Consider the following 27,510-nt stretch of genomic DNA (forward strand, 5'->3'; position numbering starts at 1 on the left):
CCGCGGCTCCTCAACCCGGCCATTGGTTGTTGTCCCTTTCCATGATAGTGCCTATCTCGAGATAGCGCATATGACGCCATGCTAAAGGTACTAGACTCTCCCGAGATCGGACAGCCCTGATAACGCCGCGATGTGGTTTTGGCCGGATCGTTATAGGGAGATGTACGTCCTGGCGCTGCCGTCGGTGAGGTCCGTGGTTGATCCTCGTTATTCACAGTGGGATCTGTCCGATCGAGGTATATCTCTTCGCGCAGTGTTGTCCCTACGCCATCCGTCATGGCCCCTTACGATTCATCATCGCGGTCTTCAATCTCTATACTCGCCTCTCCACTGAAACTGCCCTGCGGCGTCACGCTCCCTAACCGGCTAGTCAAATGTCCTATGCAAGAAACCTGCGCCACACCTCCCAATTTCGACCCACCCCTAGATGCATTCCGGAATCTCTACGACACATGGTCCAGCGCGCAGTATGGCTTGCTTATCACAGGCCAAGTTCAGATCGATAGCCGCTACTTCAGCATCGCAGGCGACGTCTGTGCCCACAAGGACTCGCTATCAGAGCCCATCCTCAGCAAATGGCGCGAGTGGGCTAGCATCGCACAACGGCATGGCACGCCCTGTATCGTGCAGCTAGCACATCCCGGGAGGATGAGTCCGGCAGGTGCGGGCACTAGACCGGCCGACATGCCGGCGCTGTGTCCTTCGAGTGTACCAGTATCGATCGGGATGGGCGATGGATGGCTCGACAAGCTTGCTTTGGAGAAGTTGCTGGGCACGCCCAAAGCCATGACGATCGAGGACATCGACGAGGTCGTTGAGATGTTTCTCGATGGAGCTAGAGTCGCCAAAGAGGCTGGTTTCGCCGGCGTACAGATCCACGCTGCTCACGGCTTCCTCGTGTCAGAGTTCCTGAGTCCACACACTAACAGACGCAATGATGCTTACGGAGGTGATCCAGAGCGAAGAATGACCTTCCTCAAGCGGCTGGTGAAAGAGGTTCGTGAAGTCATGGGCCCGGAACGGTGTATGAGTGTCAAGCTCAATAGCGGCGACTACATGGCAGACGGAGGCTTGACACAAGATGAGGCTTTGGAGCAGGTGCGATGGTTGGTCGAGTGCGGTATGGTGGATTTTGTCGAGATCTCAGGAGGAAACGCCGAGCAGAAGAGCTCCAAGCTACACAACAGCTTTGGCAACAGGAGTCTCGAGAAGGTCCCCAAACGAGACAGCACCCGGATACGCGAAGCTGCCTTCATCGACTTCGCCGAAAGGGTTGAGCAGATGCAGCCAATGATACCGATCCAGCTTTCCGGAGGCTTCAGAAGTCGAAACGGCATGGCGGATGCTATTGACAGCGGTGCATGTGACCTGATAGGCCTGGGGAGGACGGCCGTCCTGGAGCCGCAGCTCCCGAAGACTATGCTGCTCAACCCTGATATCTCTGATGATCAGGCCTTGGCTCTTCCTCACCAGATTAGAGGTCTGTGGTTCTCGAGATGGATACCGGCAAAAGTAGTTGGCAGTGGTTTGCCTATTCAGGTTCGTACTTATGAGCCGTTTCCCCTTCTCCTACTGACAGCGGACAGTTCTTCTACTGGAATATGCGCCGTCTAGGAAGAGGTCTGATGAGTGACCCGAATGCCAGCATACCTTGGGTCGTCGCCACCAACACGATAGAACTACTACAGGCGGTAGTCAGCGGCGTAAGCGGGAGGTTGCGAGGTCTCATTCCCTCAAGATACCCATGGCAGCATATTGAAGTCGAGACGGGGTGATCTGAAGGGCACTTTGTCGATGAAATTGGCACCCAGAATAGGCTCTGCTATGATCCCAAGAAACCCGCCGGCCGACGTTGTCGACCCCTGGTTACGCTTATATTCCTAAGAATGATTTCAACGGCTTGACAGCCATTGTCTTCGTAGGATGCGAGTACTCTTGACACAATCGATGTTCAGGTGGTCTGTCAAAAGGGCACCAAAGTCCATGGTGAAAGTAATGTGATGCATAGAGATGCAGGATACGATCTCCGTCCCGGAGAATAACAACGTCCTTTCCTTAGCCACCCCCACGCCTTCCGGCCGGGCGACTTGGCCTTATTCAGGCAAGACCTTCAAGCGTGCCTTAGGCGAGAAAAGACGCCTGGGCACGCCGTCATTTTAGGGCCCGTGCCGCCCCCACCATAACCTGAAACACAGTTCCCACTGCCCCTCTTCGTGGATTGTCTCTTCAACGTCCTCTCTCTCAGCTCCGCGCCACACCCTCCTTCGATCGCGTGCTTTCTTGTGCGACGACCTCCTCTTCTCTTTCCGCGTATCGCACCGTCGAACTCACACTCTTTTCCACGCCCAATACCATGTCGACCGGTACTATCTTCAATCAGCCTAAGACGGCTGTTCAATTGCCGCAGGAGCTGATCGATGCTATAAATAATGGAGCTGAACCCTACCCTATTCCCGAGGGAAAAGAGTATGGCTATGGCACTGCTGGTGTATGTGTACACGATACATGTCGAGACATTTCTCTAATAGACCACAGTTCCGCATGAAAGCGTACGGCGCGCGCCCTCATCCAACTACCCTCAGCTGATCGTTCTAGCAAGGCTGGCTTGGACCATGTCATGTACACGGTTGGCCTCATCGCGGCTGCAAGATCCAAAAAGCGGAATGCTACTATTGGTGTCATGATCACTGCCTCTCACAACCCCGCAGAAGACAATGGCGTTAAGCTGGTAGATCCAATGGTTGGTACTATACCTTCATGGACAGCGCAGGACTGACAGAGTACAGGGTGACATGCTTGAGGTACGATCGCATCACACATTGCATCTGTGTAGCTGACATGTGAAAGCAATCATGGGAAAGCTATGCCACTGTCCTGGCTAATACTCCCAGCAATGAGCTTGGCAAGGCATATGAGACGCTCGTTAATGACGAGTTGGTAGACGAGCTTCGGAAGATCCATGACCGTCCCGCGAAAGTCATCTTCGGCCGTGACACTCGTCCCTCAGGCATTCATCTTGTCAAGGCCCTCAAGGCTGCTCTTGATGCGGTCAAGGTCGAGTACACCGACTACGGGATTCTGACTACGCCACAGCTGCACTACCTTGTTCGCTGTATCAATACAAAGGGTACCCCTTATGAGTTCGGCGAGCCCACCGAGCAGGGATACTACGAAAAGATGGCCAAAGCGTTCAAGTCTCTTATGCATGGCCGTACTATCCAAGGACCGGTGACTGTCGACTGTGCCAATGGCGTGGGTGGCCCCAAGCTCAGAGAACTCGTCAAGTACATCCCTTCGGCTTCAGAAGGTGGCATCGATATCAAAGTCACTAACGACGATACGCTGAATCCGGACGTCTTAAACTACGAGGTACAAGTACTTCCTCCTTTCTGCTTCTTCTACTAACGCCTTCAGTGCGGTGCCGACTACGTCAAAACCAAGCAGCGTGCGCCTCCCACATCCACTGCTAACCCCAATGAACGCCACGCCTCGCTTGACGGCGATGCCGACAGGGTTGTGTACTACTATACTGACAGCAGCAACACCTTCCACCTTTTGGATGGAGACCGCATCGCAACACTAGGTGCGGCCTTCTTGGCGGACATGACGCGCTCCGCTGGCATCGATAGCAAGCTTAAAATCGGAATCGTCCAGACCGCCTATGCCAATGGCGCCGCGACCGAATACGTCGAAAAGGTACTCAAGCTCCCTGTAGAGTGCACAAATACTGGTGTTAAGCACTTGCACCATGCGGCGGCACGTTTCGACATCGGCGTGTACTTCGAGGCCAACGGACATGGCACAATCTTGTTCAGCGAGAACGCCATTCGAACAATTCGCGAGACGGACCCAAAATCCCCCGGCCAGAAACACGCACTAGACTCGCTATCCGCCTGCATCGACCTCATCAACCAGGCCGTCGGAGATGCTCTGTCCGATCTACTGTTTGCCGAGGTGGTGCTGGCGCACAAATCCTGGACTCCAGAAAACTGGCGCAACACCTACATCGACCTGCCCAACTTTCTGAAGCGCGTCGAGGTGCCTGACCGACGCATCTTCAAGGCTGTGGATGCTGAGCGGAAGCTGGAGTCACCCAAGGGCATGCAAGAGGAGATTGACGGTTTGGTTCGCCTCTACGACCGTGGACGCAGCTTCGTGCGGGCCAGTGGCACCGAAGATGCAGTGCGCGTATATGCAGAAGCAGGCAACCGCACTGAGGCCGGTAAGCTGGCAAGTAGTGTGGAAGCACTGGTCAAGCGATTTGCGACATCATAAGAAGCGGTGGGGTGAAAATATGGGGAGCTGCACGATAGATGACACATGAGCATGGACATGAGTATGTGCTGGATACTACTGACATTGGACGGCTCCTCATGAACTGTCGAAGTCGCCGGTGCAGAGCGGATGATGTGTGGGTGCAGGCACCCACGACGCATAGCGATTGGCGCCCCGAACGAAGGAACGATACAATTGCATGCAGATACGCAGATAGATATCAAAAGTTGAATGATTGCTCACTAAAATTGGCTCCGATCTTTGATCCTACGACCAATGCACTTATAGTATTGGCAGTCTATGGGTTGCAGAATTCTAATACCTCGTCATTGAGCTGAGCTTGAAGCAGGCACTCGCTCGAAGCCACTTTGACTCCAGTCTTTATGTCCCCTTGTCCACAGAAATTCCACTCTTCCTACGCCAGAGACACCAAGAGGAACGCCATTGCTCACCTCACCACCCTCCGCAGTTCAACCCGCGGCACATCCCACACCACATCCCGAACCCCCCACCGCTGTCTAGCCGGCACCTTCATGCCCAACACCCCCGGACACCCCACCCACTCCTCATTGCGCACCAGCAGCATCCCAAACGCCGCGATATCATCCCCCCTTTTCACGCCTTGTTGCGCCTCCCGCCGCCCTGCGTCTCCCTCTGCGCCTGCTGCTGGCGCAGCAACCAGCCCAATTGCCTCCCGCGCCCCGGTGCTCACGGCTGTATACAGCGCCAAGGCATCCGCCTCCGTGCCCGCGTGGTACAGGCCGACGCCCCATCCGGCCGTTTCGAGCGGGTCGCCTGTGCCGAAGGGAGTGAAGGCGTTGCCGACGTTGTTCACGCCAAGGCAGCAGGAGAGGCCGTACTGGCGCGTTAGGAGGGGGATGTTGAGTGTGCCGCGCGGGCGGTGCATTGGCTGTTGCTGTTGTTGCTGGGCGTCACTTTCGCGAGAGGAAGGTGATGATGATGATGCTGGTGGTGTGTCCGGTGGGCGGCCCATCATGTACAGATCACTCGTGGGCAGGCCGACGAAGTAGACGGGCAGGTCTGCTTCGTGGATCTCGGCTGCGAGGCGCTGTAGCTGCGTGTGCGGCAGGAGGGTGAGGGCCGTGCAGTGGCCTAGGACCACCGTTCGCGGAGGCCTGCTCTTCTGTTGTGAACCCTGCTGCCGTCGAGTCGGCCACGACTGCGCCTTCAATTGCCGCAGCACCTCCCACACCACCAGCTCCTCCGGCGCCTTGGTCTCGTCGAGATTATAGTCGAGGTGGAAGTCCAAGTGCACGCCATACTTCAGCGCCGTGGCGACCGCCCATTTTATGTTCCGCACGCTCGCGTCGCGAGAGGACTCGACGTACGGCGTGCTGCCTAGCACCTCGACCCCCCCACCGGCCTCGACGCCTCCGCTTCCATTAGCACCAACGGCATGCTCCGCCAGCGCCCCCTCCAAAACCCTCCGATTCTCCTCCCCCCACTCCGAGCTGAAGATCGGATCCTGCGCGAACGCGCACAGCTGCACCCGCACTTTCCCCCGGAACTCCCGCTGCAATTGCAGCCCCACCCCGAGCGTTCTGAGCGCAGTGACGTGGTCGACTTCGACGAAGGAGCGCGCGCTGGTCACGCCTTGCGTGAACGAGGTGGCGAGCAGTTGGCGGCCGCGGAGCAGGAGGTCTTCGGGGGTGAAGCGAGTCTTTGCGGCGGCGGTGTTGGCGATGGCTTCGGGGAACGTGCCGCTGCGGGGGGTAAGGTCGGCGTAGCTTGGGTGGTTTGGTGGGGAGGGGTGGTGGTGGTTGCAGGTTAGTAGGTAGGGCTTGTCGAGGTGGATGTGGGGGTGGCAGAGGGTTGGGAGGAGGAGGGAGGAGGGTGTTGATGTGTTGTTGGTGGTCGAAGAGCTGGTTGTGTTGGGTGTGATGGTCGTGATGGTGCTGTTTAATATGTCGATGTCGTAGGTTGGAGGTTGGTCGGTGCCGGAATCAGAGGAGAGGTTGACGGATAGCAGGGCGACGTTGTTGAGCTTCATGCTTCTGAAACGCCCTGCTGCGGACAGTGAGGCTACAAGCTGTGCTTGTGGAACGAGCATATGCTGCACGATATATACTTATGAAGCGTGTTGGAAGATTTGTATCAGGCAGTGAAATGTGAGGCGATGTCTCTCCATGACCCACTTCCCCAAATCGGAGAATAGACCTCACTGCACAGTCAAGGGGCTTTCAGTCTAAAGTTCGCTCGGTGTAGGATATAGAGTCAGGAATGCAGTACGAAGGAGATTCAAAATGATGTGTCTGAGTGGTGTAATGGGTCATCGCAGAATGCAGATTGTCTGGCTCAAGTGCTATCAGGTCCATCTCCCGTCTACGCCGGCTTTCAGCAAGACACAGCAAAAGTCATCAGCAGAGAGTAAGCAACACTAGTTTCGTTGGCCAAAGCCTGGTATCATCCATCAAAATTCGTATCCTTCATCGTGCTGCTACAGCTCTGAAGCCATCGAAGAGCAGTGGTCCATCGTTGGTGTCCCTCATAGGTTTAAGTCAAAGAGTAACAGTAGTGTAGTTCTGGGGCTCTGTCGGCGAGCAGGTCCAGCCGTGACCAAAACTTTCACCCTGACTGATTCGAAGAGACATCGCTCCCATCAATACCTTTGACCACGTTTCTCAAGCGGCCCAGTTCGCGCATACAAGTGTCGTGGTTCTCAAATGCCTGTTCCCACCAAGCATGACACACTTCATCGTCTTTCAACATGGCCATGTAGGTTCCATAACCACCTCTCCCAGGACCGGGATCGTTCTGCGGACCGTCTGCGCGCATACTGATCCAGTCGTCATGCATACAGCTCTCATATTGATCTTGTCGCGCTCGAAAGTGCTCAGTCATCGTCCGTTGGAACGACCTCCATTCAACCATATAGGCGCGCATCTTCTTGCAGTATTCCGACCAAGCTTCCTGTGTCAGCGAGTCCTCTGGCGGTGCGTGGACCGGTCTCGGTGGCCGAGGAAGATGATCCGCGGTGAGTTTGACACGAGGGGCGGGGTCGACGTTAACATCCTTTGCCGGCTTGGATTCAAAGGGCAGGTTGTTCTTGAGATCATCCACCCCATTCAACCCAGAAGTACCAAAGGGTCCAGCCTCCTTCAAGTCGTTCAGATTATCTACGCCTACTCCATTGGTTTCACCTCGGTGGCTAGGCGGCGTAGCATCGCCCATTTCAACATCCTGGTCGGCCGAGTTCGTTGCCGAAGGACCTGTCCTTGCTCTCGGCCGTGCGTTCTTTTTGCTTGGCGACGTGCTGCCTCCCGTACTGCGCAGCCTATCTGCCCAATCCTGGTGCTTGAAATTCGCTTCGCGAAAGACCGGATCAGGTTTGGGGGACGAATTACTTCTAAAGTCAGTATTTGTTATGTGTACACTTGAAGGCACAGCCCAGGCAGGGAAGCCATTGATACGGGGTCCATTGGGGGAAGTGCGCAAGATTTCATACCTGAAAGGCGTCCTGTCCGATGGGATATCATCTGGAGATGTGACGTTCGGAAACGGAGTTCTGGTGGGCTGCTTCTGCCCGGGCGCAGGATAGACATAGCCATTCGCACTGTTCGCCGTCGCTTCGCCAGGAACAACGCGGGTGTAGTTCTTGAACGAGGCTTGTGTATCAAATCCGTCGTCTGTAGCAACCCGGGGCTTGGGTGGGCGCGGTTGTGCCTTCTTCCTCGAAGCCATATGGATAACCTCATCCTCGGACGATTCAGATGAGGAGAAGTCTGCAGTGCTGCCAGCTGTTCTCACCTTAGGACTGGCACTCCGATGGCGAGTCGGCTGCGGGTTCACTCGACGGGCACCAAACGGACCCGCATCGCGGTCTTCCCATTTCGGTTCTACAGGAGAGTTGCGAACACTAGATGAGCGGCTAAGGCCAGGGTTGAGCTCAGTCCGCTCACCAGCTGTCGAGGCGTATCTTGATTGTGCTCGCTCAAAGAGGCCAGGTCTTTGCGGTTGGCCTGCTGGTTCGGATGACTTTGTATGGCGCAGGGGGCTGGCTGAAGAACGAGTTTTTGGTTGTGGCTGAGCACTCCAGTGATCGGCCGGTGTCTGGTTTGTCGGAGGTCTTGAGGCGCGCACGTGCGAGTATGCAGAGCGAGGTACATGGGGAACTTCATCAGGGTAGGCATTCCTCCGATTGCTTGCTGTTCGGGCCATTCCAGGGAAGCCAGGGTTGACGCCACTGGGTATTTCTGATGAGGCAGGTCGAGGGGCTGTTGGGTGAGGTCGAGGAGGTCGAGGCGGCATTTCGGGTGTCTGCTGACCGGCTCGCATCCCCGACAAGCCTCGCGCGGCTTCTGCCCTCGCCGCTTCTTCGAACCTCTGACGGTCCCATGTCTGATTGTTGCCTGCACGAGTGAAGGGATTGAATTTGGCCGCCCCAGCCGAAGCAGCGGCTTCTTGAGGCTGCGGGTACTGTCGGTGCTTAGGCTTTGGTGCGGGTGGTGGTGGAGGTGGGGGAGGGAACGGGGCGGTAGACGTCCTGGCAGGTTTCCGAAAGTTATATGGGTCGTCATTTGCCCGAGGCGGGGGAGGGGCTGCGGTGCGCGCGTGTCGGGCTCTGGCAAGATCGTACTTGGTCTTTTCTGACGGGTCGCTCAAGATCTCATGGGCGGCTTGAACGGCCTGGAATTTGGCCACAAACTCGACCTCGTGGCCTGGATTGCGATCAGGATGGTACTGCTTAGCTAGTACGGATCAGCTATAAATCAGAGATAGCGTGCCTGACATACCTAGTAGGCGGAACTGCTTCTTGATCTCTTCGTGCTCAGCTGTCGGAGGAAGACCGAGATCCGCATAATAGTCCTGCTTCGGATCTGCTTTGACCATGTTTGCCTATGTGGCCTGATACTCGTTACTCTGAGGGTTATGGTGTTTTGCGCAGCGACAGGCGGCGAGATCGAAGGAAAGAAGACGGCTCGCTTATGCAGCTCAGTCAGCCTGAGGAAGACTCAGTGGCTTGTGCTTAGTTGGCATGTCGCAGGCCAATTCAAGGCAGATGTTGAGGCAGATGTAGTTCGATGGTATTGCGGAAGCGGGTAGGCGCAGGCCAAGCGAGGATGGCAAGATGTTTGCGCCGGGTGCTGCGTAGCTCGGAGCAGGCAATTTCATGCGGCACAGTTCGCACGACAGAAGCAATCCGGACAGTGTAGATTATTGGGCGATAGCCACGAACAGTAGATTGGCGGAGGGAGAAGTTGGCGCCCTTTTGCGCGGAGGGTTATGGCAAGCGATTGTTTACGGATTGGTCAACCGGTGTTACTATGAGCTGTCAGGCACGGCGGGAAGGGTGAGAATGCAGGTGTGATAATGAGCGTATGGACAGGCTCGCAGGGTCGAGTGTGTTGGCTGAAGCGCAAGCTGAGTGGTGATCTCAAAGTGGTGCAGCCTGTTTGATGCGCTGGCAGCCGTTGATTTGAGGTTGATTTGAGGTTGGCAGGCAATTACGCATTGAGGGAGAGTGGGCCTCCCTAGCTCGACTGAGTTAGGCACCACGATCTGCTGCAGGCGCGGATACGGGCCCGTCCTTAACTATGTTGTAGGCATGCTTATGATATCACACTATTTGCCTGGACTTCTTGTGCCTCTTCATCCCTGCTGCCGCCGTTCAATGCCTGTCGACCTGCATATATCTGCTGCAGGACCGATCTCAATTCTGTCAGGAACCTGTCAACCTCCTCTGCAGTGCCAACGGTGATCCTCAAGGCGCCCGTGCAACCATGCTCTTTACCGCGAAACCTGACCACGACCCCGCGCTGCCCCGCCATTGTTTCGTAGACGGCCAGCGCCGTCACATTATCTGGCTTACCATTCTGACCATCTAGCAGCTCAACCAGCAAGAAATTCGATTCTGTTCCGCCCAGAAACCGCCCAACGCCGGGTATTTGGGGCAATTCTTTGAGTAGTCTATCCCTCTGTTGTATGATTTTCTCCCGGTTGTTCCGCATGACTGTGATATTCTGCTCCTCCAAGGCTGCGTTTGCAATTGCGCTCGTGGGGCTGGCAATGTTGTACGGTGCTTTCATGTTGTTCAGCAAAGCTGCGATATCCCGGCTGCTGAACGCCACCCCTAATCGAATACCTGCCAGACCAAAAGCCTTGCTCAGCGTCTGCATGACCACCAGGTTTGGCCACTCAAGCACCCATTCTGCCAAACTCGAGCCGTCCGGGGAGAAATCGATGTACGCTTCATCCACCACAATAACTCCATTCCACGTCGGGTGCTCGAGAATGGCCTTGATGTCTGACTTGCGGATCAGTGCCCCGGTAGGGTTTCCAGGCGAGCAGATGTATACAAGCTTGATATTTGGATCCGCGGACAGCCTCTCATTGATCAATTGAGGCTGTAAGGAGAAGTCATCCTGAACGTTCAGCGGCACTTTCACGATATCAACAGCATTGACGTCTGCGCTGACTGCGTACATGCCGTACGTCGGAGGGCATGTTAGGATTTTGTCTTTGCCCGGCACACAGAAGCATCGTAGAAGCGCATCGATTGCTTCGTCTGATCCTACACCACAGAACAAGTTCTCAGGCTTCAGCTCTTTCTGAGTGTGGTGGTGCGTATTTCTCAACCGACAGAACTTCTCTTTCAGGTCGATCTGATGCGGATCTGGATAACGGTTGAGCCCCAAGAAATCGACTTTGGGCTGTGAATTGTCGCCACTGGCGTGGCTCCTCTGGTCGTTGAGAGCGAGGCCAGGACCGTAAGCATTCTCGTTTGCGTCAAGGAGGATGTTGTGACCGTCGTCCTTGTAATCACTGCTTGACTTAGTCTATGACTCAATGTTTTCGCGTGCACGCTCTTACTCTCGCGCGCATCGGTACGGCTTCAGGCTGAGGATGTTAGATCGAGCGCATGTCTCCAGATTGAACGGCGACGTCTTGGACATGGTTGCACAGCATATAACACGAGCAAAGACGTGACTCCGTAGTCGGCATATGTCTAGAAAAAAGTTGCGGGGCATCCGCTCTTCAAATGACTCAAATGACGCATCTTTTTGCGCAGTTCAACTTCGCGGGATTGAGCCAGGATCTTCGATTTCATCACTGTACCAATACTCTCCGGCCTCCCTAGGCCATCACTCTGTGCATCGCGAGTGCTCAAGATGTCTGGCAGTAAATCCGCCTACGAGAACCGCGCTTCGGATACTGACTTTCGTCGCACCTGGAACCGAGAAGAGTACGCCGCGAAGTCAAAGAAAGAAGCCGAAGAGAGAAAAGAGGACGCACAGGCCCGATATGAGGCAAAGCTTCAGGGCAAGAAGTGGCACAAGCATGTCGACACCTCCGCCCTGGACGATACATCTGCTCGTAATTCACGCCTCGATGTCTCGAGTCTGGTCGGCAAATCCACTCTGGTCCCTGCAGGCGCTGGAGTCGGTAAAAGAGGCAAAGGTGCGGGCTTCTACTGCGAGGCCTGTGACCTCACATACAAGGACAATGTTCAATACATCGAGCACTTGAACTCGAAGCAGCATTTGATCAATACTGGTCAGTCTGGCGAGGTCAAACGAGCAACTCTCGAGGACGTTCGCAACCGCATAGACATGCTATTACAGCGGAAGAGAGAAAGGGAGGAAGAGGAACAACGCCTTGCCGAAACCGACATCACGGAGCGCATCAAAAAGACCGAGGAGGAGGACGAGAAGGAGCGCGAAGAAAAGAGGCGGAAGAGGAACGAGTTGCGACGGAAAAAGAGAGCAGAGCACGGTGTCAAGCAGGAAGATCAATGGGAGGGACGCTTGGGCATCATCGCATGAGAGCACACCAAACCCGCAACTTGCATCAATCCTCTCGATGTGTGAGGAAATCACTTTGTGGCCGTTGACTCGACAATGCTACTTCAATCATATGAATCTATGCGACACGACGGGGAAGCTTAGTATGCCATGATCATGCTATCCTGTGCTCCGCCACGCAACAACTCTGCATCATACGTGCCCGGCAATCACAACTTCATTCGGCCATTCAGAACTCCTTCAACGCCAGATTTAGGCATACCGGATCGAAATCGACCGACATCCCACCCCCACAGTGTGAAAGGACAACACAGAACCCGTCGAACACTCTTCGACTGTCCTGCTTGGTCATTGCCGGTATGACGCTGCTCAGATTTGGTTGCAGTCGTCACGCTGTGGAGCTCCTCCAGGGCATCTTATGATATACTAGCGATCAATGCTCTAAGGTCATCCGGTCCGATTCCGATCATCCTCCTCGTACATCCCGCTGTTATCAGCACCTCCTTTCGACATACCCACCATTGCACATCCCCCGTCTTCAGCTCGGGCCAGCAGTTCAGGGCGAACCAATTTCTCCCTCCATGTCAATTATGGCAACGATGTTCAGATTCAATGTCCACATTCCATCTCGGTAAGACCAGTCTCTTCAGACTCTTCGTCGCCTGCTACTCTTTCGGCGCAGAAGGCAGGCAGCTACCTCCGATCCTGGCCGAAACACAACACAGATCCGACCGTTGTCCCACAACACTCACCGGCCGGCTCACGCGGTCTTGTCTGCAGCCTAGCACAACCCGCGCCTCTCGCTGAGGTCAGGATTGAAGCGGTTGGGCACGAGCCCATTCGCCAATTCACCAGCGAAGCAGCCGTCACGAGCCGAGTGTATGACCACCAGCTGCGTTAGAGAGTAGTAGGACGTGTGAGCACAGACAATACTCACAGGCAAGGTCCTCCAAGGCTCTCTCTCCCTCCATTGCTGTTTGTCCACTTACCTGAGGTATATGCCCAGAAGTGGGGGGAAGGAGGCAGCGATACAGTTGGCGCAACAGACCAGGAGTGCACAATTGACAAATGGTTCACGTTGTGCCATATCTCCTACCTTTCGTGCTCCAACCTCCTCGATGATTGGCCACGCGATGCCAGTCTTGCCGCAAAATGACCGTAGAAGCACTCAGTGCAGCGAGTAGGTGAAGAAGATCGATGTCCATCGACAGACTCTCATTAAGCTTCAAAGTCAAGATCAGAGTTGCCTGATGACTCCAGGCATTCCACCAGCTCCGTCTTTTTCAGGCTCTCTGTTCACCACGTAACCTCCCTCACCCTCACCGTCCTCAAATGACTTACCCCCTTGCTCAACTCGCAATCATGATAGAACACAAACCACCTCCCCTTGTACTTGACCACACTATGATGGTTCGTCCACCCAACCACCGGCTCCAACAACTTCCCCTCATACGTAAAAGGCCCCAACGGCCCATCCCCGACCGCATAGCAAATGAAATGCGTGTCCCCCGTACTGTAACTAAACACATACTTCCCATCCTCCCTTCTATGCAGCCAACTCGCCTCAAAGAACCTCCTCTCATGATCATCCGCATCAATCTCCTCGCCCGTCTCCGGCGCCAAAATCTTGATCTCCCGCACCCCCTCCGCATCGAACTCCAACATATCCTCCCTCAGCCTCCCCACCCTGGGCCCCAGCGCTTTCACCCCTTTCCCACTCGGCTCCTTGGGCCCGATCTGACTCTCATCAAAATCCCCCTCCCCCTCCGGCTGCACCTTCTTGTAGCACTGCAACTCCCCTCCCCAAATCCCACCAAAATACACGTAGCAGCTCCCATCCTCATCCACGAAACTCGCCGGGTCGATACTATAACTGCCCTGCATCGGCTCCGGCTGCGGCACAAACGGCCCCTCGGGCTTGTCCCCAACCGCGACACCCAATCGAAACCTCCCCTGCTTGTCCCGCGCCGGGAAGAACAGATGGTACTTGCCCGTCTGGGCGTTGTACGCCGCGTCGGGCGCCCACATCTGCTTGCTGACCCAGGGCACGTCTTTGGCGGAGAGGGCGACGCCGTGGTCGACGCCCTGGGCGGTGGTGACGGCGTCGGGCGCGAAAGAGGTGCTGATGACGTGATAGTCGGTCATGTCGTATTGGTCGCCCGAGTCGTTGAAGGTGATGTCCGTCTCCCGGTCGTGCGAGGGGTAGATGTAGATGGTGTCCGGGATGTGGGGGAAGACGTGGGCGGACGGGTCGGCGGTGTAGATGTGTGTGACGAGGGGGGCCGAGGGGGCGCTCGTTTTGGCGTCTGTGGGCATGCTGGGCGGGAATGGGAGGAGGCTTTTGTCTGCGTTGTAGGGAGGGTAAGATGACTTTGGTGGTGGCGATGAGATGTAAGGTTTGGTTGAGCGTCGAGTGGAATGTGTGAATGGCAAAAACGGGGGTGAATGGGAACGTGATAGTCGTGACGATGTCTTCTATATATGCTTCACGCCATCTACCGACGTCTGCTCCCAAGACTTTGCGAATTTAGCCTGATAGTACCCAATGAATCACCTCCGCTCCGCATGGAGACCCTGGGCTAGACTCTGGAGTTGCGGGTGAATTCCCAGAGTTGCTTCACATGTTATGAAGAGCCAGTTTAGGTATGTCACTCAGGCTGAAGGACTGAAAGGCATGTTTCAATCTGCTACGACACCTTGCTGAGCTTGAAGGTAGGTTTGCGCCTCGCCTTGGCGTTCGGTAAGGCGGCCGAGGCAACCTGCACCACGGTCCAACCATTTTAATGGTTGAGGGCATGATCTCACATTGATTTCTATGAATTTGCTCTCGTAATTCGAAATATACACGCCTAAGCGCTGAGGGTGCCCTTACTCCTTGCGGAGTCTCAAGATCCTGATGTAGCATCCAGTTCTGATGTCATAGAATCCTGTCATTAAGTGTTCGCCTTTCAAATGCTTCCAAGATTCCCCATTCTATAGCACTCTCGCCAATCATGCAGGCTGTCTTCTTGAACATCTTTTTGCCCACGCGCAGGTCAGAATTCCTAGTCCTCTTCGTCTTGACCAACCTTCGCATACCGGCCGCCTTGGCTAACACTTGCGCTTCGTTCTCCCCTGTTTCGTGACACCATGCGACCAATCCAGCCACCCAGGCCTTCACCATCGGGCCGGCGGCCTCGACTTGTCTCAATCGGCTTCCCATCCGGACCAATCTCCATATGTGGTGGATCGATGTCCAGACCCGGGATGGCATCTTGTGCTGAAAACTGACCCGGTACGCCACCACCTCTAATATCGATGGATGATGGCGACCCAATGCCCATAAGTGAGTCTTGTTCTGCCGCCTGCGATGCCGGCGTTGGCATAGCAGTTGTGGCATCTCCAAACAATGCGTTCATGTCCTCCAGACGGACGTTTGCTGTTTCGGGGTACAGGAAATAAACTGAACATGTTAGGATGGCACAGTTTCAGGGAGGGGAACAACTTACCCAGAACAAAACTGACGGCACAGAAAAATGCATGCATTAGATACAACCGCCATTTGATGGCCTCTTGCAGCACTGGTGTCACTTCACCAACCAAGAAGTTGAATGCCCAATTACTGGCCGTACTGAGACTGGCACCCTTCGCACGGATGCTGAGAGGAAGGATTTCTGGGGGGTAAAGCCATGGAATAGGACCCCAGCTAGCGCCGAACGCAGCATTATATATCATAACGAAGATAACAACCAGCGTGGGCGTCGAGGGGATGTCGAGGTACAGGAAGAAAGATATTGCTGACAAGGAAAGGATCATGGCAACAGCTCCGTTGAGTAGGATCGGACGCCGGCCCCATTTGTCGACCACATACCACGGCGGGATAGTCGAGGCAAGGTAGGTAAAAGCGTTGATGCCAGTCATAAGGATGGCGTCTCGTCCGATCCAGCCAGCGGACTCAAACACAAGAGGTGCGTAATACGAGATGACATTAATGCCGTTCAACTGCGCAAATGCTTGTGCAGACATGGCGATGAACACTCGGCGATAGTAGCGCTTAAACATGTCGGAATAACTTCGCTCGCCCTCTTGTCGCTGTATCAGGACGTTCATCTTGATCTCGCGATATTCCTGGCGTGCCTTGTCGTTGTGGATATCACCCTTGCCGTAGAGATTAGCGATGACGATGATGCCTTCCTCGTCGTGGTCATTGTCCAGCAGCCATCGGGGCGATTCGCAGATGATGAGACTGCCGAACCCGAGAAGTGCACCCATCACGCACTGCATGAGCAACGGTACTCTCCACGCATAGTCGCTCTGGATGAAGCTACAGAAATAGTCGACCCACACACTGGCCGCATATCCGGTAATGTTTCCGGTGAACTCGATGCAAGCCAGCTTGCCCCGATTGTGAGGGGGACTGATCTCGGATTGATAGACGGGAACGATGGTGGAAAGCGCACCCACGCCCAGTCCGGCAATGATTCTGCCCAACATCATCATCGGCATACCGTTGGCAAGAGTCTGTAACATTCCGCCAACGAAGAATATCATGGCACCGTAAAGGATAGTCTTCCTCCGGCCAATCACGTCGCCAATCCGGCCAACACTTAACGAGGCAATGAGAGCACCAACTTCCAGGATAGCGACCATGGTACCGATTTCTGCGCGTGAGGGCTGGTTGAAGTAGTCTCTGAAATATGGACCGGTAATGATGCCGGACATGACACCCTGGTCATAGCCGAACAAGAACACGCCTAATGAGACGAAAACGCTAGTGAAGTATAGTAAGGGCTTCCCTACCAGACCCCGCGAGCGGGCGGTGGAAGGATCTCCGGGCGACATGATGATGGCAAGGATCTTCTCTGCCCTTGAGACGTACCTCGGTGGAGGTTCGGGGATGAGGATAGCCTCCTTATCTAAGTCACCAGGAGCACCCGAGCGTGAATGCTCTTGACGTTGGAAAGCGACCCTCTTCTTCCGACCTCCACCGCGGTGGCCGGTGAGACTCTGACCTTCACTGTTCAGCGGATCAAGCTCAATGCGGAGGGGATCCTCCTCGTTGGCAAGCTGCTCTGCGATATCCCCCGTATCACTCCAGAGCGAGAAGTCGTCCGAAGGAGTGGCCGAGGAGTATGAGCTGCGCCGGAGCTGTTTCTCTTTCTCGTTCTCTGTTGGAGAAGACACTGTTGCGTTGGGGTAGTCGACGTCGTCGTGGGACCGAGAAGACTGAGAACGGTGGTGGAGGGTTGAGGAGTCGTTGCGTCGGAACGGATAAATCTTGACGGTGAAAGGGTGATCCAATGACCACCCGAGTGAGAGAACGACACAATCAGAAGGTGTACAGGAGGGAAGCAGTGGCAGCAGACTAAGCGACAAAAGTCTGAGCAGCTGCTGAGGGACGACGTATGTTGGTGGGTCGTGGGGGAGCCGCAGTAGCAGTGGCAGCAGGTCGGGGTCAGGGCGGTTTACCGGCTGATAGCAGCGGACACAGATGGCAGGCTAGAGCTGCTCGATAGACAAAGTCACGAGAAAAGTGGAGTAGAAAGGCTGCGTTGGGCATGGAACAGGATGAGAATGGTGCAAGCGTGGTATCGGCTGTGTGCGGGATTCGGGAAGAATTGGAATTTGGCTCTGGAATGAGCGGTAACGAAGACAGGATTGAGCAGCGAGGGAGGTATGGAGCAACAGAGGGAGAGGGAGTCAGCAGCCTGAGAAGCCGAGCACCGCAGCCAGCAAGACGGCAGCCAAGCGAAAAGGGCAAAGGGGCGCCAAGACGTAGATAGCCGTGCCAAGGACCAGCCAATCAAGCTTTTCTCAACGACAACCTTTGACGTCGTTGTGCAGGCCCCAAGCAAAACGGTGCCTGATGGCAGAAGAATTTTGTCAGGCTGTGCTGTGCGTCCAATCTCGGACATCAGATGACCGCCAATCTATCGCACTAACTGACTAGAGCACCGTAAATGTCCTCTTGACCCCCTCGTCCGGCTCTCGACATGCACTCCAACTGACCACACAATCTCGGAGAGGGGTTTATCAGCTGACCGGGGACGGACACGCATTGTGACCATGCATCAGCCCCAGGTCATCCCGGGTGCCACCGCTTATTCGGATTTTCGGAGTCAAGCGCTTGCATCCCAGATTGGAGCGGCGAACGTTCAGGGACAGTATCAACACTATGTCGACCTCCACAAAGATCTTGGGGAGGATGAGAAAGACCTGCTCGTGCGATTGCTGACGGACGGCCATGCTCAAATCCCACAGGACACCTCCGGAGATGTGCAAGTATTTCACGTACTGCCCCGACCTGGTACCATTTCGCCATGGAGCTCAAAGGCGACCAACATCGCCCACGTCTGCGGCCTCAAGTCGACCGTGAAGAGATTAGAACGAGGCACCAAGATCACCGTCAGTCTGAAAGATGGCAAGCGGGTTGATCCGTCGCTTCTCGATTTTCTGCACGACCGCATGACAGAGGTCATCTCTGAGTCTGAACCAGATCTGGCACTGACCTTTGCCCAGCAGTCACCTGGAAAATTGGGTGTCTATGACCTCGACAATGGCGAACGCCCCCCCGTCGAGGTACTTAAGCAGCTAAACTCCGATCTCGGCTTGGCTTTGGATGCTTCGGAGATCCAGTATCTGGTGGATGCCTACGCCAAAGATGGGCCTGTGGGCAGGGCTCCCACGGATGTTGAGCTATTCATGTTTGCTCAGGTCAATTCAGAGCACTGCAGACACAAAATCTTTAATGCCACCTGGACTATCGACGGCGAGTATAAGCCCAACACGCTCTTTGGCATGATCCGAAATACCCACAGGAAGAATCCTGACTCAACCATAAGCGCCTACAGCGACAATGCAGCTGTGCTCAAGGGCTTTTCTGGCAGTCAGTGGAATCCTGATGATTCGTCCCAACAATGGAAGCCAACCAAGGAGACCGTCCATTTCCTGGCCAAGGTCGAGACTCATAACCATCCCACCGCCGTCTCTCCATTTCCTGGTGCTGCAACTGGATCTGGCGGTGAGATTCGCGATGAGGGTGCTGTAGGTAGGGGCTCAAAGCCGAAAGCAGGATTGGCTGGCTTCACCGTGTCGGACCTATTGATTCCCAATCACAAACAACCCTGGGAACTAGAGTACGGTAAGCCGAACCACATTGCCAGCAGTCTCGACATAATGCTACATGCCCCGATCGGTAGTGCCGCCTTTAACAACGAATTTGGGCGTCCGTGCACAGCTGGGTACTTCCGAACTTTGCTCACAGAAGTCAATTCCGAAGTCCGTGGCTACCACAAACCCATCATGATCGCTGGTGGTGTCGGTACCGTACGCCCTCAGCATGCCCTGAAAGACCCAACCATCGTGAAACCAGGCTCTCACCTCATCGTTATGGGAGGTCCCGCCATGCTCATTGGCTTGGGCGGTGGTGCAGCATCCAGTGTCACCTCCGGCGAGGGATCTGCTGCACTGGATTTTGCCAGTGTGCAACGTGGCAATCCTGAGATGCAGAGACGAGCACAGGAAGTAATTAATGCTTGCTCCGCTCTCGGCTCCAGCAACCCAATCTTGTTTATCCACGATGTTGGAGCCGGCGGCCTGTCCAACGCACTGCCGGAGCTAGTGCATGATTCTGGGTTAGGTGCGACATTTGAGCTACGCGAGGTTGACAATGCTGATGAATCAATGAGCCCACTTCAAATCTGGTGTTGCGAAGCTCAGGAACGATATGTGCTGGCAGTCGCCGATGAAGGCTTGAACAAGTTCAGGTCCATCGCCGACAGAGAACGGTGCCGGTACTCAATTGTGGGTCAGGCTAAAGGTATCGCCAACTCCCCGGAAAATCGCCTCGTTTTGCGCGACCGAGATAATGAGCGCAAAAATGCACAGCCGCCTATCGATCTACCGATGTCGGTGCTTTTTGGCAAACCGCCGAAAATGAGCCGCACGGACAACGCGGCAAGGAAGCAGTTGCCTGTGTTCGATCAAAGTCTGAAGCTATATGTGCCCGACCAAGAAGATAAAATACTCATCAATGAGGCCGTCCAACGCGTACTTCAGATCCCCGCAGTTGGCTCTAAATCGTTCCTGATCACAATCGGTGATCGTACGGTTGGCGGCTTGACAGCGAGGGACCAGATGGTGGGACCTTGGCAAGTCCCAGTTGCAGATGTCTCTGTCACAGCTACCTCTCTCACCACCGGTATGAAAACTGGTGAGGCCATGGCTATGGGTGAGAAGCCTACCCTGGCCCTTATCTCTGCAGCTGCGTCGGCTCGCATGGCGGTCGCTGAGTCACTGATGAATTTGACGGCGGCAGATCTGCCCGATCGGTTGCGCCAGGTCAAACTTTCTGCGAATTGGATGTCTGCTGCAAGTGTGCCCGGCGAGGGTGCTGCGATATACCAAGCAGTTGAGGCCATCGGGATGGAGTTATGTCCAGACCTCGGCATTGCTATCCCCGTCGGCAAGGACTCCATGTCGATGAAGATGAAGTGGCAAGATCAACAGACAAAAGAGGCAAAGGAAGTCACAGCTCCATTGTCGGTCATCATCTCTGCATTCGCGCCGGTGATCGACATCCGCAAGACCTGGACCCCTCAGCTACGTCGATACTCAGAAGTTGGCGAGACCTCGCTCTTTTTCGTGGACCTTGCTCTGGGCCATCGTGCACTTGGCGGATCAGTCCTGGCCCAGGCGTTCAAGCAAGTCGGAGACGAAGCTCCTGATGTTCGCTCTGTGCAACTTTTCAAGGACTTTTTCGATGCGACCCAGCAGCTTCACGAACAAGATCTGGTCTTGGCTTACCATGACCGGTCAGATGGTGGGTTATTCACCACACTTGCCGAGATGGCCTTTGCGGGTCGGTGTGGCATCGAGATCATGATCAATGATATCTGCCCGACCCCATACCTTGAAGATGTAATTCCGACTCTCTTCAACGAAGAACTCGGCGCCGTCTTCCAAGTTCGCAAATCTGATGAGCAGCGCTTCAAGGCTTGCTTCGCTACCTGCGGACCGCCACCCGGTCTCATTCACAAGATTGGTCGCGTCTCTACGAAAGACACCTCACAGAACCTGGCAATTTACCATGGTGGTAAGCTCGTCTATCGGGCCCCACGCTCAAACCTGCAAGAAATCTGGTCCAACACCTCTTACTGGATGCAGCGCATGCGTGATAACCCATCATGCGCTGATTCAGAGTATGCAGGCGTCGCGAACGATTCCGACCCCGGCCTATCCTACAACCTCACTTTCTCCCCGAAAGAAAACATCAACACCTACAAAGCCTCGGCTCTTTCCCTCATTCGCCCCTCCGCGCGACCTCGTGTGGCCATACTTCGCGACCAAGGCACCAATGGCCACGCGGAGATGGCGTTCGCCTTTGACGCCGCCGGATTCACTGCCATTGACGTTCACATGTCGGACCTGCTGTCACCTCAACCAAACAAAACGCATCTCGGCGCTAATGTCGATCTCTCCAGTTTCTCCGGCCTGGCACTCTGTGGCGGCTTCTCCTTTGGTGACTGCCTCGGCGCAGGTCAAGGCTGGGCGAAGAGCATTCTTTTCCACCCCACAACACGCGCCAAATTCACAAGCTTCTTTAAGCGGCCCGACACCTTCACCCTCGGTGTGTGCAATGGCTGTCAGGTGCTCAGCAAGTTGAAAGATCTGATCCCTGGCGCGGAGAAGTGGCCCAGCTTCGAGCGTAACGAGAGTGAGCAGTACGAGGCCCGCTTTGCCATGGTCAAGGTATCAGACCCTCCGGCCAGCACGGGCATGAAACCCAGCGTCTTCTTCCACGGCATGGACGGCTCATCATTCCCGATCCCCGTTGCGCACGGCGAGGGCAGAGCGAGTTTCGTGCCAGCAGACGGATCACTGTCGGTGGACGAGAGGCAGATGAATGCCGCGCAAGCCAATGACTTCTGCGCCGAGCATCTTGCGCCGATCCGCTACGTCGACAACAAGAGCTTGTCGCCCACGACCGTCTACCCACTCAATCCCAACGGCAGCCCCGAGGGCATCGCAGGTGTGCGCAGTACGGATGGGCGCGTGTTGGCCATGATGCCGCATCCGGAGCGCGTCGTGCTCGGTGGCGTTGGCAGCTGGATGCCGGACGAGGATACCAAGGAGTGGGGCGACTACAACCCCTGGATCAGGCTGTTCCAGAGCGCGAGGAGGTGGGTTGGTTGAGGCGGCCAATAGCATTGCATGTGTGCAAGCTGCTTCTTCTCTGGGCCCTGTTTTTGGACTTTGGTTTCATACCATCGACTACTGCTAGACCATAGTTACATTTAACAAAGACATCAAAGACATGACCATCCACTTGGGCCAAACGTACCATCCGGATCCCCCATATCATGTGCCTCGCCAATCGATCAACACTGATCATCGACATGACCTGAGCCTCGCAATCCCCACATTTCCCGCTGCGCCCCAAGCGAGCTCACCTCAACCTATCAGCTACTCGCGCTTTTGAATACGTCGAGAACTCCACCTGTCGAGATCCTTCGCCCAATGACATGTCTTCTCTCTGGCCTTCGAGAACGCCTTGTTCGCTCATCTGCAAGCACCTCCAGATATAGTACCGCAAAGGACGATGCGTGGTGGTCGCGTTTGACTCCCTCCATCCCTTGGCCGATGGATCGTCGTATTCTTCTTTGGGACAGGGTTTAGACTGTGGGTGGGACCTGTTGGCTTGAGGTAAGTACGTATATATGACAGTCGCGCCATCCGGCTTAAGGTCGTGTTTTTGCCTCTACAGCATGTCCATCACTTCATTGTGCAAGTGAAGGAGAAACCTATATCGTCTCGCAGCCCAGAAAACCGATTTGATCAAAGATACGCTGAACACATAAAGCCTCCTGCAGGCCATACGCACGTGCAATGACACAAACCGCAACCATGACACGCAATAGCACCACCTTCCACAATCCCTACGCCCACTCCATGTCCACAGGGGCCGAAAACATCGAGCTGCCGCGCTGGCGAGGACATGGCGCAAAACCCTCGGAAAACACACTCGTCACCGCGGAAGAGAGCATCTACGACAACGACAAGCTGCTCCGCTACAGCTCCCTCTGCAGCACCGACGCACCCACCACCACCTCCTCCTCATCCCCTCCAAGAACCCCAACCACCACCCTCGACCGCCCCATCGTCCGCACCCTCCTCTTCACGCGCACCATCCTCTGGTCCGACCTGACCATCTCCCTCCTCCCCTCCTCACCCACCCCGAACCCCACCACCTCTCCTCCCCCTCCCCCTCAACCACTCTACCACGCATCAACCCACGAACTCAACCTCACCCTCCCAGACATAATCCTCTACGCCTCCACGCCCACACACCCCAAATTCACTGTCCTCGCCGCCGCCCACTTCCGCTTCAGCCGCGACGCCCGCCTCGGCTTCGGCTTCGGGGCCGATCTCGCCAAGCTCAACGGCAAGGACACGCATGACGGCGACGTGTGCTGGGAGAGCTGCCGTAATACCAGCACCTGGCTTAGGCACTATCAGTATGACTTTGCCGTGCCTGCCGAGGGTGACGGTGGGAGAGGGAGAGGAGGGAGGCGCCATTTCCGCCTGGAGCGCACGCGCGCCGCCGAAGACGGTGTGCAAGGGTGGTTGGGCTGGGCGAGTTTCAGGAATTATCGGATCGTTGATTTGGATGAGGATGGAAGGGTGGTGGGGGTTTTCCTGAGTGATAGTCTAAGGAGCTTGACGAGGGTGGGGGAGCTGAGGCTGTTCGAGGAGATGAGTGAGATGGTGCAGAGGGGGGTGGTGTTGGCGGTGGCGGTGGTGATGGAGAAGCATGTGAGGAGGTGTAGGCGGGGGGGCAAGACGGGTGGTGGTGGTGGAGGCGGGGATGGGGGCTAAGTTGGTGGTCTGGCGGTGCGGTCCATGTTTATGACCCTGGTTGTGCGTGTCCCCGAACGAAGCATCCAAATGGCCGATTCGCCGGCCTCTTAGAGAAGGCAAGTGGCTGGTCCATGCAGTTGTAAGCAGAGCGCAGACCCGAACTTGCTGAGGACGATGGGGGTCCCCATACGTTGCGGTCCGGGTATTCCTACCTGTACTACCGGTGTCGAAAGCAATGACCGCAGACATAGCCATCAGAACAGCACCTCATTAGTCAACGACTAGCTGAGAAAGCAGACGGCCGTTGCCAATCATTTGATCCAACCATATCTGCGAAAGACCCCAAGATCTATCTATACAGCGACGTCAATCACATACCTGGCGTCAACTCCCCGGAGCTCTCTGGCCGCCGTTGTCCACTACGGTCGTAACAACAAGTGATGCTTGCATCAACACAGAAACGCCAGGGAAATGTCACAAGCCCATCGAGCACATCTTTGGCTGAGGTAAGCTGTTGTATTTTCGAGAGGGAGCAGCACGGCAATTCGAAAATGCTTCGGAAATGCTTGTGTTAATTACCGCTGGTCAATACCGAAAGATGAGGGGGTAGTCAGCAGCAGACGTTGAGCGAGGCATTGACTGGACACCGCTGAGGCAGATGAAGGGAGCAGTGGCAGTGCTACAAGCATGCAACGTTGCGCAATCGATGCTGTTGAGATTCATAAGCCTAAGGCGAGAATGGCGAGAATGGTCCACGAGGCAGGAATAATATCGAGCCAAACCTCCCTACTTACCTACAGACATCCCTGCCCCTTGGCTCGAGGGACAGTAATCAGTTCGCAATGGTGCGATCGACTATCAATATGACTGATTGGACGCTGAAATGGCTGGCTTCGCGTGTAAGACATCGACACTGCACTGCTGTGCGGCATACGACTCAAGTCGTTCGTGAAAGCGGCCGGGTCAACTAGCGCCAGAGACAAGATCATTGTGGCAGATGTTGATGGGGTCGTTCAGTCCGGGTATCGTAGAAAAGCTCGGTCTTATTCGTATGAGGTATTCGCAAACAATAGATGAGGAGGCCCTAGTCTGAAGCCACGGACATGGCACTGTTATACAGTCCACCAAAGCCACAACAGGCCCTTGAGGTACTCTGCGATTTCCTCACCGCCTAGCTTGCTGTCACCATAGAGACGATCGACGAAGGTGATAGGGCATTCTTCGACCTTCATGCCCATAGCCTTCGCTCGTGTCATCATCTCCATCTGGAACGTGTAGCCTTTTGATTCCGTCTTCTCAATGACCGTCACCAATGCTTCCTTCTTGTATAGTCGGAATGACCCTGTCAGGTCGCTTACGCCCGGGTTGAGTAGAAAATCGGCCAGAATGTTGGCGCCGCAGCTGGTCAGCTTTCGCTTTGCATCCCAACCATAGACACCACCAATCAATCCGCGGTTCGATCGATATCTCGTACCCGTAACAATGTCGCAGTTGGTTTCGTCCTGGATCTTGATGAAGTGTGGGATGAACTTAGGGTGATGTGAGAAATCGGCATCCATGATGATGACAAAGTTGCCCGTCGCAAACTGGAGTCCGTGAACGTAGGCTGTTCCCAGTCCTAGCTTTCCCGCTCGAGGCTTCAGGACGATGTGTGACGATCCGAATGCTTTCTGCAGCTGTTTCGCTCGCTCAAGAGTTCCATCGGGAGATGCATCATCTACAATGATCGCCTCCCAGTCAAGCTTCCTGCCATGGTCAACTGCTGCAATGTATACGTCGCAGGATACACTTACTCCTTGGTGAAGACATCGTGCAGCATCTGTATCAGGATGGGTAGATTTTGGCGCTCATTGTACGTCGGTAAGATGACCGAGTACTTGTTCTTCTTAGCCGGCGCCATGATGGTGAGATGCAGAGGAACAAGCACGCGTCGTGGTGAGGACTCGTGGCCAGATCCATTTCACGGTCGCAGTCTCGCGTACAGGGGCGTTAGCTCCTGGCTAACTCCGGATGTTCCACTGTTGCTCGATTGGCTCACTGTACTCGCTCAACCACGCGAGCCACGGCCTCATTTGCATTGGTGAGATCTTCATGTCGATATTGACACTGTCCAAATATGTCCGGGCATTCTCGCAAGCCCTCGAGCCGGACGGCACTCCCACGTCGATCCACAAGAGGCCCTCTTGATGCCCCAGATGACCTTCTGTCTCCAACACCTTCACTGGCAAGTTCTACGGTCAAGTCTCCAATATCTCCTCAAAGGTCGCCTGTCCGAGCAGCAACGAGCGATAGTACACATCCTATGGCCATCGGAAACTCCGGCAACGATCCGCTGGAGCAGTACGAAGAAGTGACGGATCGAGACTTCTCGTTCCTCCTGGAACCTGGCATCTATCATCCATTGTCCCAGCTGGACGTTCCAGGCCCCTTCAGACGCGCATTCCCACAACCACTGCCAGCCTCAACCAGCATTTCTGAGGCTGTGGCGCAAATCAACGACCTTTTATCGCAATGTGACTATCTCCGTGCGGCACATTTGGCTGGACTTGTGCTGATATCCGGCGCCGTTCGACCTACTGATCAGAAAACAATCTTCCACCTACTCTCGATCCGGTACTCGTGCCTTGAGCTTTCAGGAAACATTCTCCTTGCGGCTCAAGAAGCAAAATCCCTTGAAGACCTGGGTTCTACTTTCTATTATTCGGAGCCGCCACAAGACGAAACCATGACTGAGGAGAGTGCCGATAAGCCTCTCCCAAAACACATCGTACCCTTTAATCTACGTCTTCAGGCCTTGAGGCTTCAGAGCATAGGGTTCTCAGATCCAAGACGCGGAGTAGCTTCACTGTATGATCTAGGTGCGGAGTGCAGAGAATACTTGTCATCATCCACTCTATCCAGTGCTCAGCGGCAACTGTGGTCCCAACGCTTACAAGAGGTCGGCGTGCGAGTAGTTAATGCACTCGTCGAAATGAATGACATTGATTGTGCGAGAAGGACTCTGGATTCCACCAAGCCGACAACGGAAGAAGAGCTCGGGCTATGGACCCTGCGTAAAGTGACACTATCTATCCGCATGGGTCTCCTCGGAGAGGCTCAGAAGATCGTCCGGTACTCCAACATATCCGGCCCGGAGAAGAGCATTCTGGAATCACTCATTGCCGTAGCAGATGACCGTTTTGATGCGGCCATCGAGCTGCTGACAAGACCAACGATGGAGCACCACCGCCCTCTTCTGGCTCTGGCGAAACAAAACCTCGCGGTCGCGTATCTCTACCAGGGTGACATTCAGCACGCAAAGGAAGTTCTAGACACGCTGATCAACGACGACCAATCTTTTCAGACTCTGACTATAAATTTGGCCACAATCTTAGATCTGACCACTGACCGTTCGAGGGAGATGAAGCTGAGACTTGCCGAGAGAGTTTCGAAGCAGCAGAGTCCGCCCAAACAAGCTCGATCGTACACCAACGCGGACTTCAAGCTATAATACCTCCTTACATACGGCTCCATGGATCCCATGCCGATAGTCAAAGGCCTTCAACAATCCCACCAGATGCGATACCGCAGCCATGACCACAAGGACATGAAACAGCTGATGACTGCTCCCAATGAGATCGTGTTGGCCCGGACG

The 27,510-nt window shown here is 55.0% G+C and overlaps 12 protein-coding genes across 12 annotated transcripts; 6 read left to right on the top strand and 6 right to left on the bottom strand.

Moving 5' to 3' along the window:
• Positions 1-276: 276 nt before the first annotated feature.
• Positions 277-1,775, top strand: HMPREF1541_10698 (uncharacterized protein; the record flags this gene model as incomplete). Its single annotated transcript, XM_008715368.1, has 2 exons — positions 277-1,539; positions 1,587-1,775. The coding sequence occupies 2 exons, from the start codon at positions 277-279 to the stop codon at positions 1,773-1,775; spliced, it is 1,452 nt and encodes a 483-aa protein (XP_008713590.1).
• A 578-nt stretch (positions 1,776-2,353) lies between these two features.
• Positions 2,354-4,275, top strand: HMPREF1541_10699 (uncharacterized protein; the record flags this gene model as incomplete). The annotated part of the gene is made up of 5 exons (XM_008715369.1): positions 2,354-2,488; positions 2,549-2,740; positions 2,787-2,801; positions 2,848-3,369; positions 3,415-4,275. The coding sequence occupies 5 exons, from the start codon at positions 2,354-2,356 to the stop codon at positions 4,273-4,275; spliced, it is 1,725 nt and encodes a 574-aa protein (XP_008713591.1).
• A 448-nt stretch (positions 4,276-4,723) lies between these two features.
• Positions 4,724-6,286, bottom strand: HMPREF1541_10700 (uncharacterized protein; the record flags this gene model as incomplete). The annotated part of the gene is made up of 1 exon (XM_008715370.1): positions 4,724-6,286. One exon carries the CDS (start codon positions 6,284-6,286, stop codon positions 4,724-4,726), a length of 1,563 nt encoding a protein of 520 aa, XP_008713592.1.
• A 575-nt stretch (positions 6,287-6,861) lies between these two features.
• Positions 6,862-9,126, bottom strand: HMPREF1541_10701 (uncharacterized protein; the record flags this gene model as incomplete). Its single annotated transcript, XM_008715371.1, has 2 exons — positions 6,862-8,984; positions 9,030-9,126. The coding sequence occupies 2 exons, from the start codon at positions 9,124-9,126 to the stop codon at positions 6,862-6,864; spliced, it is 2,220 nt and encodes a 739-aa protein (XP_008713593.1).
• A 719-nt stretch (positions 9,127-9,845) lies between these two features.
• Positions 9,846-11,189, bottom strand: HMPREF1541_10702 (histidinol-phosphate transaminase; the record flags this gene model as incomplete). Its single annotated transcript, XM_008715372.1, has 2 exons — positions 9,846-11,058; positions 11,107-11,189. 2 exons carry the CDS (start codon positions 11,187-11,189, stop codon positions 9,846-9,848), a joined length of 1,296 nt encoding a protein of 431 aa, XP_008713594.1.
• Positions 11,190-11,405: 216 nt separating this feature from the next.
• On the top strand, positions 11,406-12,059 carry HMPREF1541_10703 (uncharacterized protein; the record flags this gene model as incomplete). The annotated part of the gene is made up of 1 exon (XM_008715373.1): positions 11,406-12,059. The coding sequence occupies one exon, from the start codon at positions 11,406-11,408 to the stop codon at positions 12,057-12,059; it is 654 nt and encodes a 217-aa protein (XP_008713595.1).
• Positions 12,060-13,334: 1,275 nt separating this feature from the next.
• HMPREF1541_10704 (uncharacterized protein) lies at positions 13,335-14,354 on the bottom strand (the record flags this gene model as incomplete). Its single annotated transcript, XM_008715374.1, has 1 exon — positions 13,335-14,354. The coding sequence occupies one exon, from the start codon at positions 14,352-14,354 to the stop codon at positions 13,335-13,337; it is 1,020 nt and encodes a 339-aa protein (XP_008713596.1).
• Positions 14,355-15,082: 728 nt separating this feature from the next.
• On the bottom strand, positions 15,083-17,577 carry HMPREF1541_10705 (uncharacterized protein; the record flags this gene model as incomplete). The annotated part of the gene is made up of 3 exons (XM_008715375.1): positions 15,083-15,480; positions 15,527-17,185; positions 17,487-17,577. The coding sequence occupies 3 exons, from the start codon at positions 17,575-17,577 to the stop codon at positions 15,083-15,085; spliced, it is 2,148 nt and encodes a 715-aa protein (XP_008713597.1).
• A 506-nt stretch (positions 17,578-18,083) lies between these two features.
• Positions 18,084-22,211, top strand: HMPREF1541_10706 (phosphoribosylformylglycinamidine synthase; the record flags this gene model as incomplete). Its single annotated transcript, XM_008715376.1, has 1 exon — positions 18,084-22,211. One exon carries the CDS (start codon positions 18,084-18,086, stop codon positions 22,209-22,211), a length of 4,128 nt encoding a protein of 1,375 aa, XP_008713598.1.
• Positions 22,212-22,922: 711 nt separating this feature from the next.
• On the top strand, positions 22,923-23,779 carry HMPREF1541_10707 (uncharacterized protein; the record flags this gene model as incomplete). The annotated part of the gene is made up of 2 exons (XM_008715377.1): positions 22,923-23,675; positions 23,726-23,779. The coding sequence occupies 2 exons, from the start codon at positions 22,923-22,925 to the stop codon at positions 23,777-23,779; spliced, it is 807 nt and encodes a 268-aa protein (XP_008713599.1).
• A 1,209-nt stretch (positions 23,780-24,988) lies between these two features.
• HMPREF1541_10708 (uncharacterized protein) lies at positions 24,989-25,776 on the bottom strand (the record flags this gene model as incomplete). The annotated part of the gene is made up of 2 exons (XM_008715378.1): positions 24,989-25,622; positions 25,670-25,776. The coding sequence occupies 2 exons, from the start codon at positions 25,774-25,776 to the stop codon at positions 24,989-24,991; spliced, it is 741 nt and encodes a 246-aa protein (XP_008713600.1).
• A 216-nt stretch (positions 25,777-25,992) lies between these two features.
• On the top strand, positions 25,993-27,366 carry HMPREF1541_10709 (uncharacterized protein; the record flags this gene model as incomplete). Its single annotated transcript, XM_008715379.1, has 1 exon — positions 25,993-27,366. The coding sequence occupies one exon, from the start codon at positions 25,993-25,995 to the stop codon at positions 27,364-27,366; it is 1,374 nt and encodes a 457-aa protein (XP_008713601.1).
• Positions 27,367-27,510: the final 144 nt, after the last annotated feature.

This window comes from Cyphellophora europaea (assembly GCF_000365145.1).
Source record: "Cyphellophora europaea CBS 101466 unplaced genomic scaffold supercont1.14, whole genome shotgun sequence".
Classification (NCBI taxonomy): domain Eukaryota; kingdom Fungi; phylum Ascomycota; class Eurotiomycetes; order Chaetothyriales; family Cyphellophoraceae; genus Cyphellophora; species Cyphellophora europaea.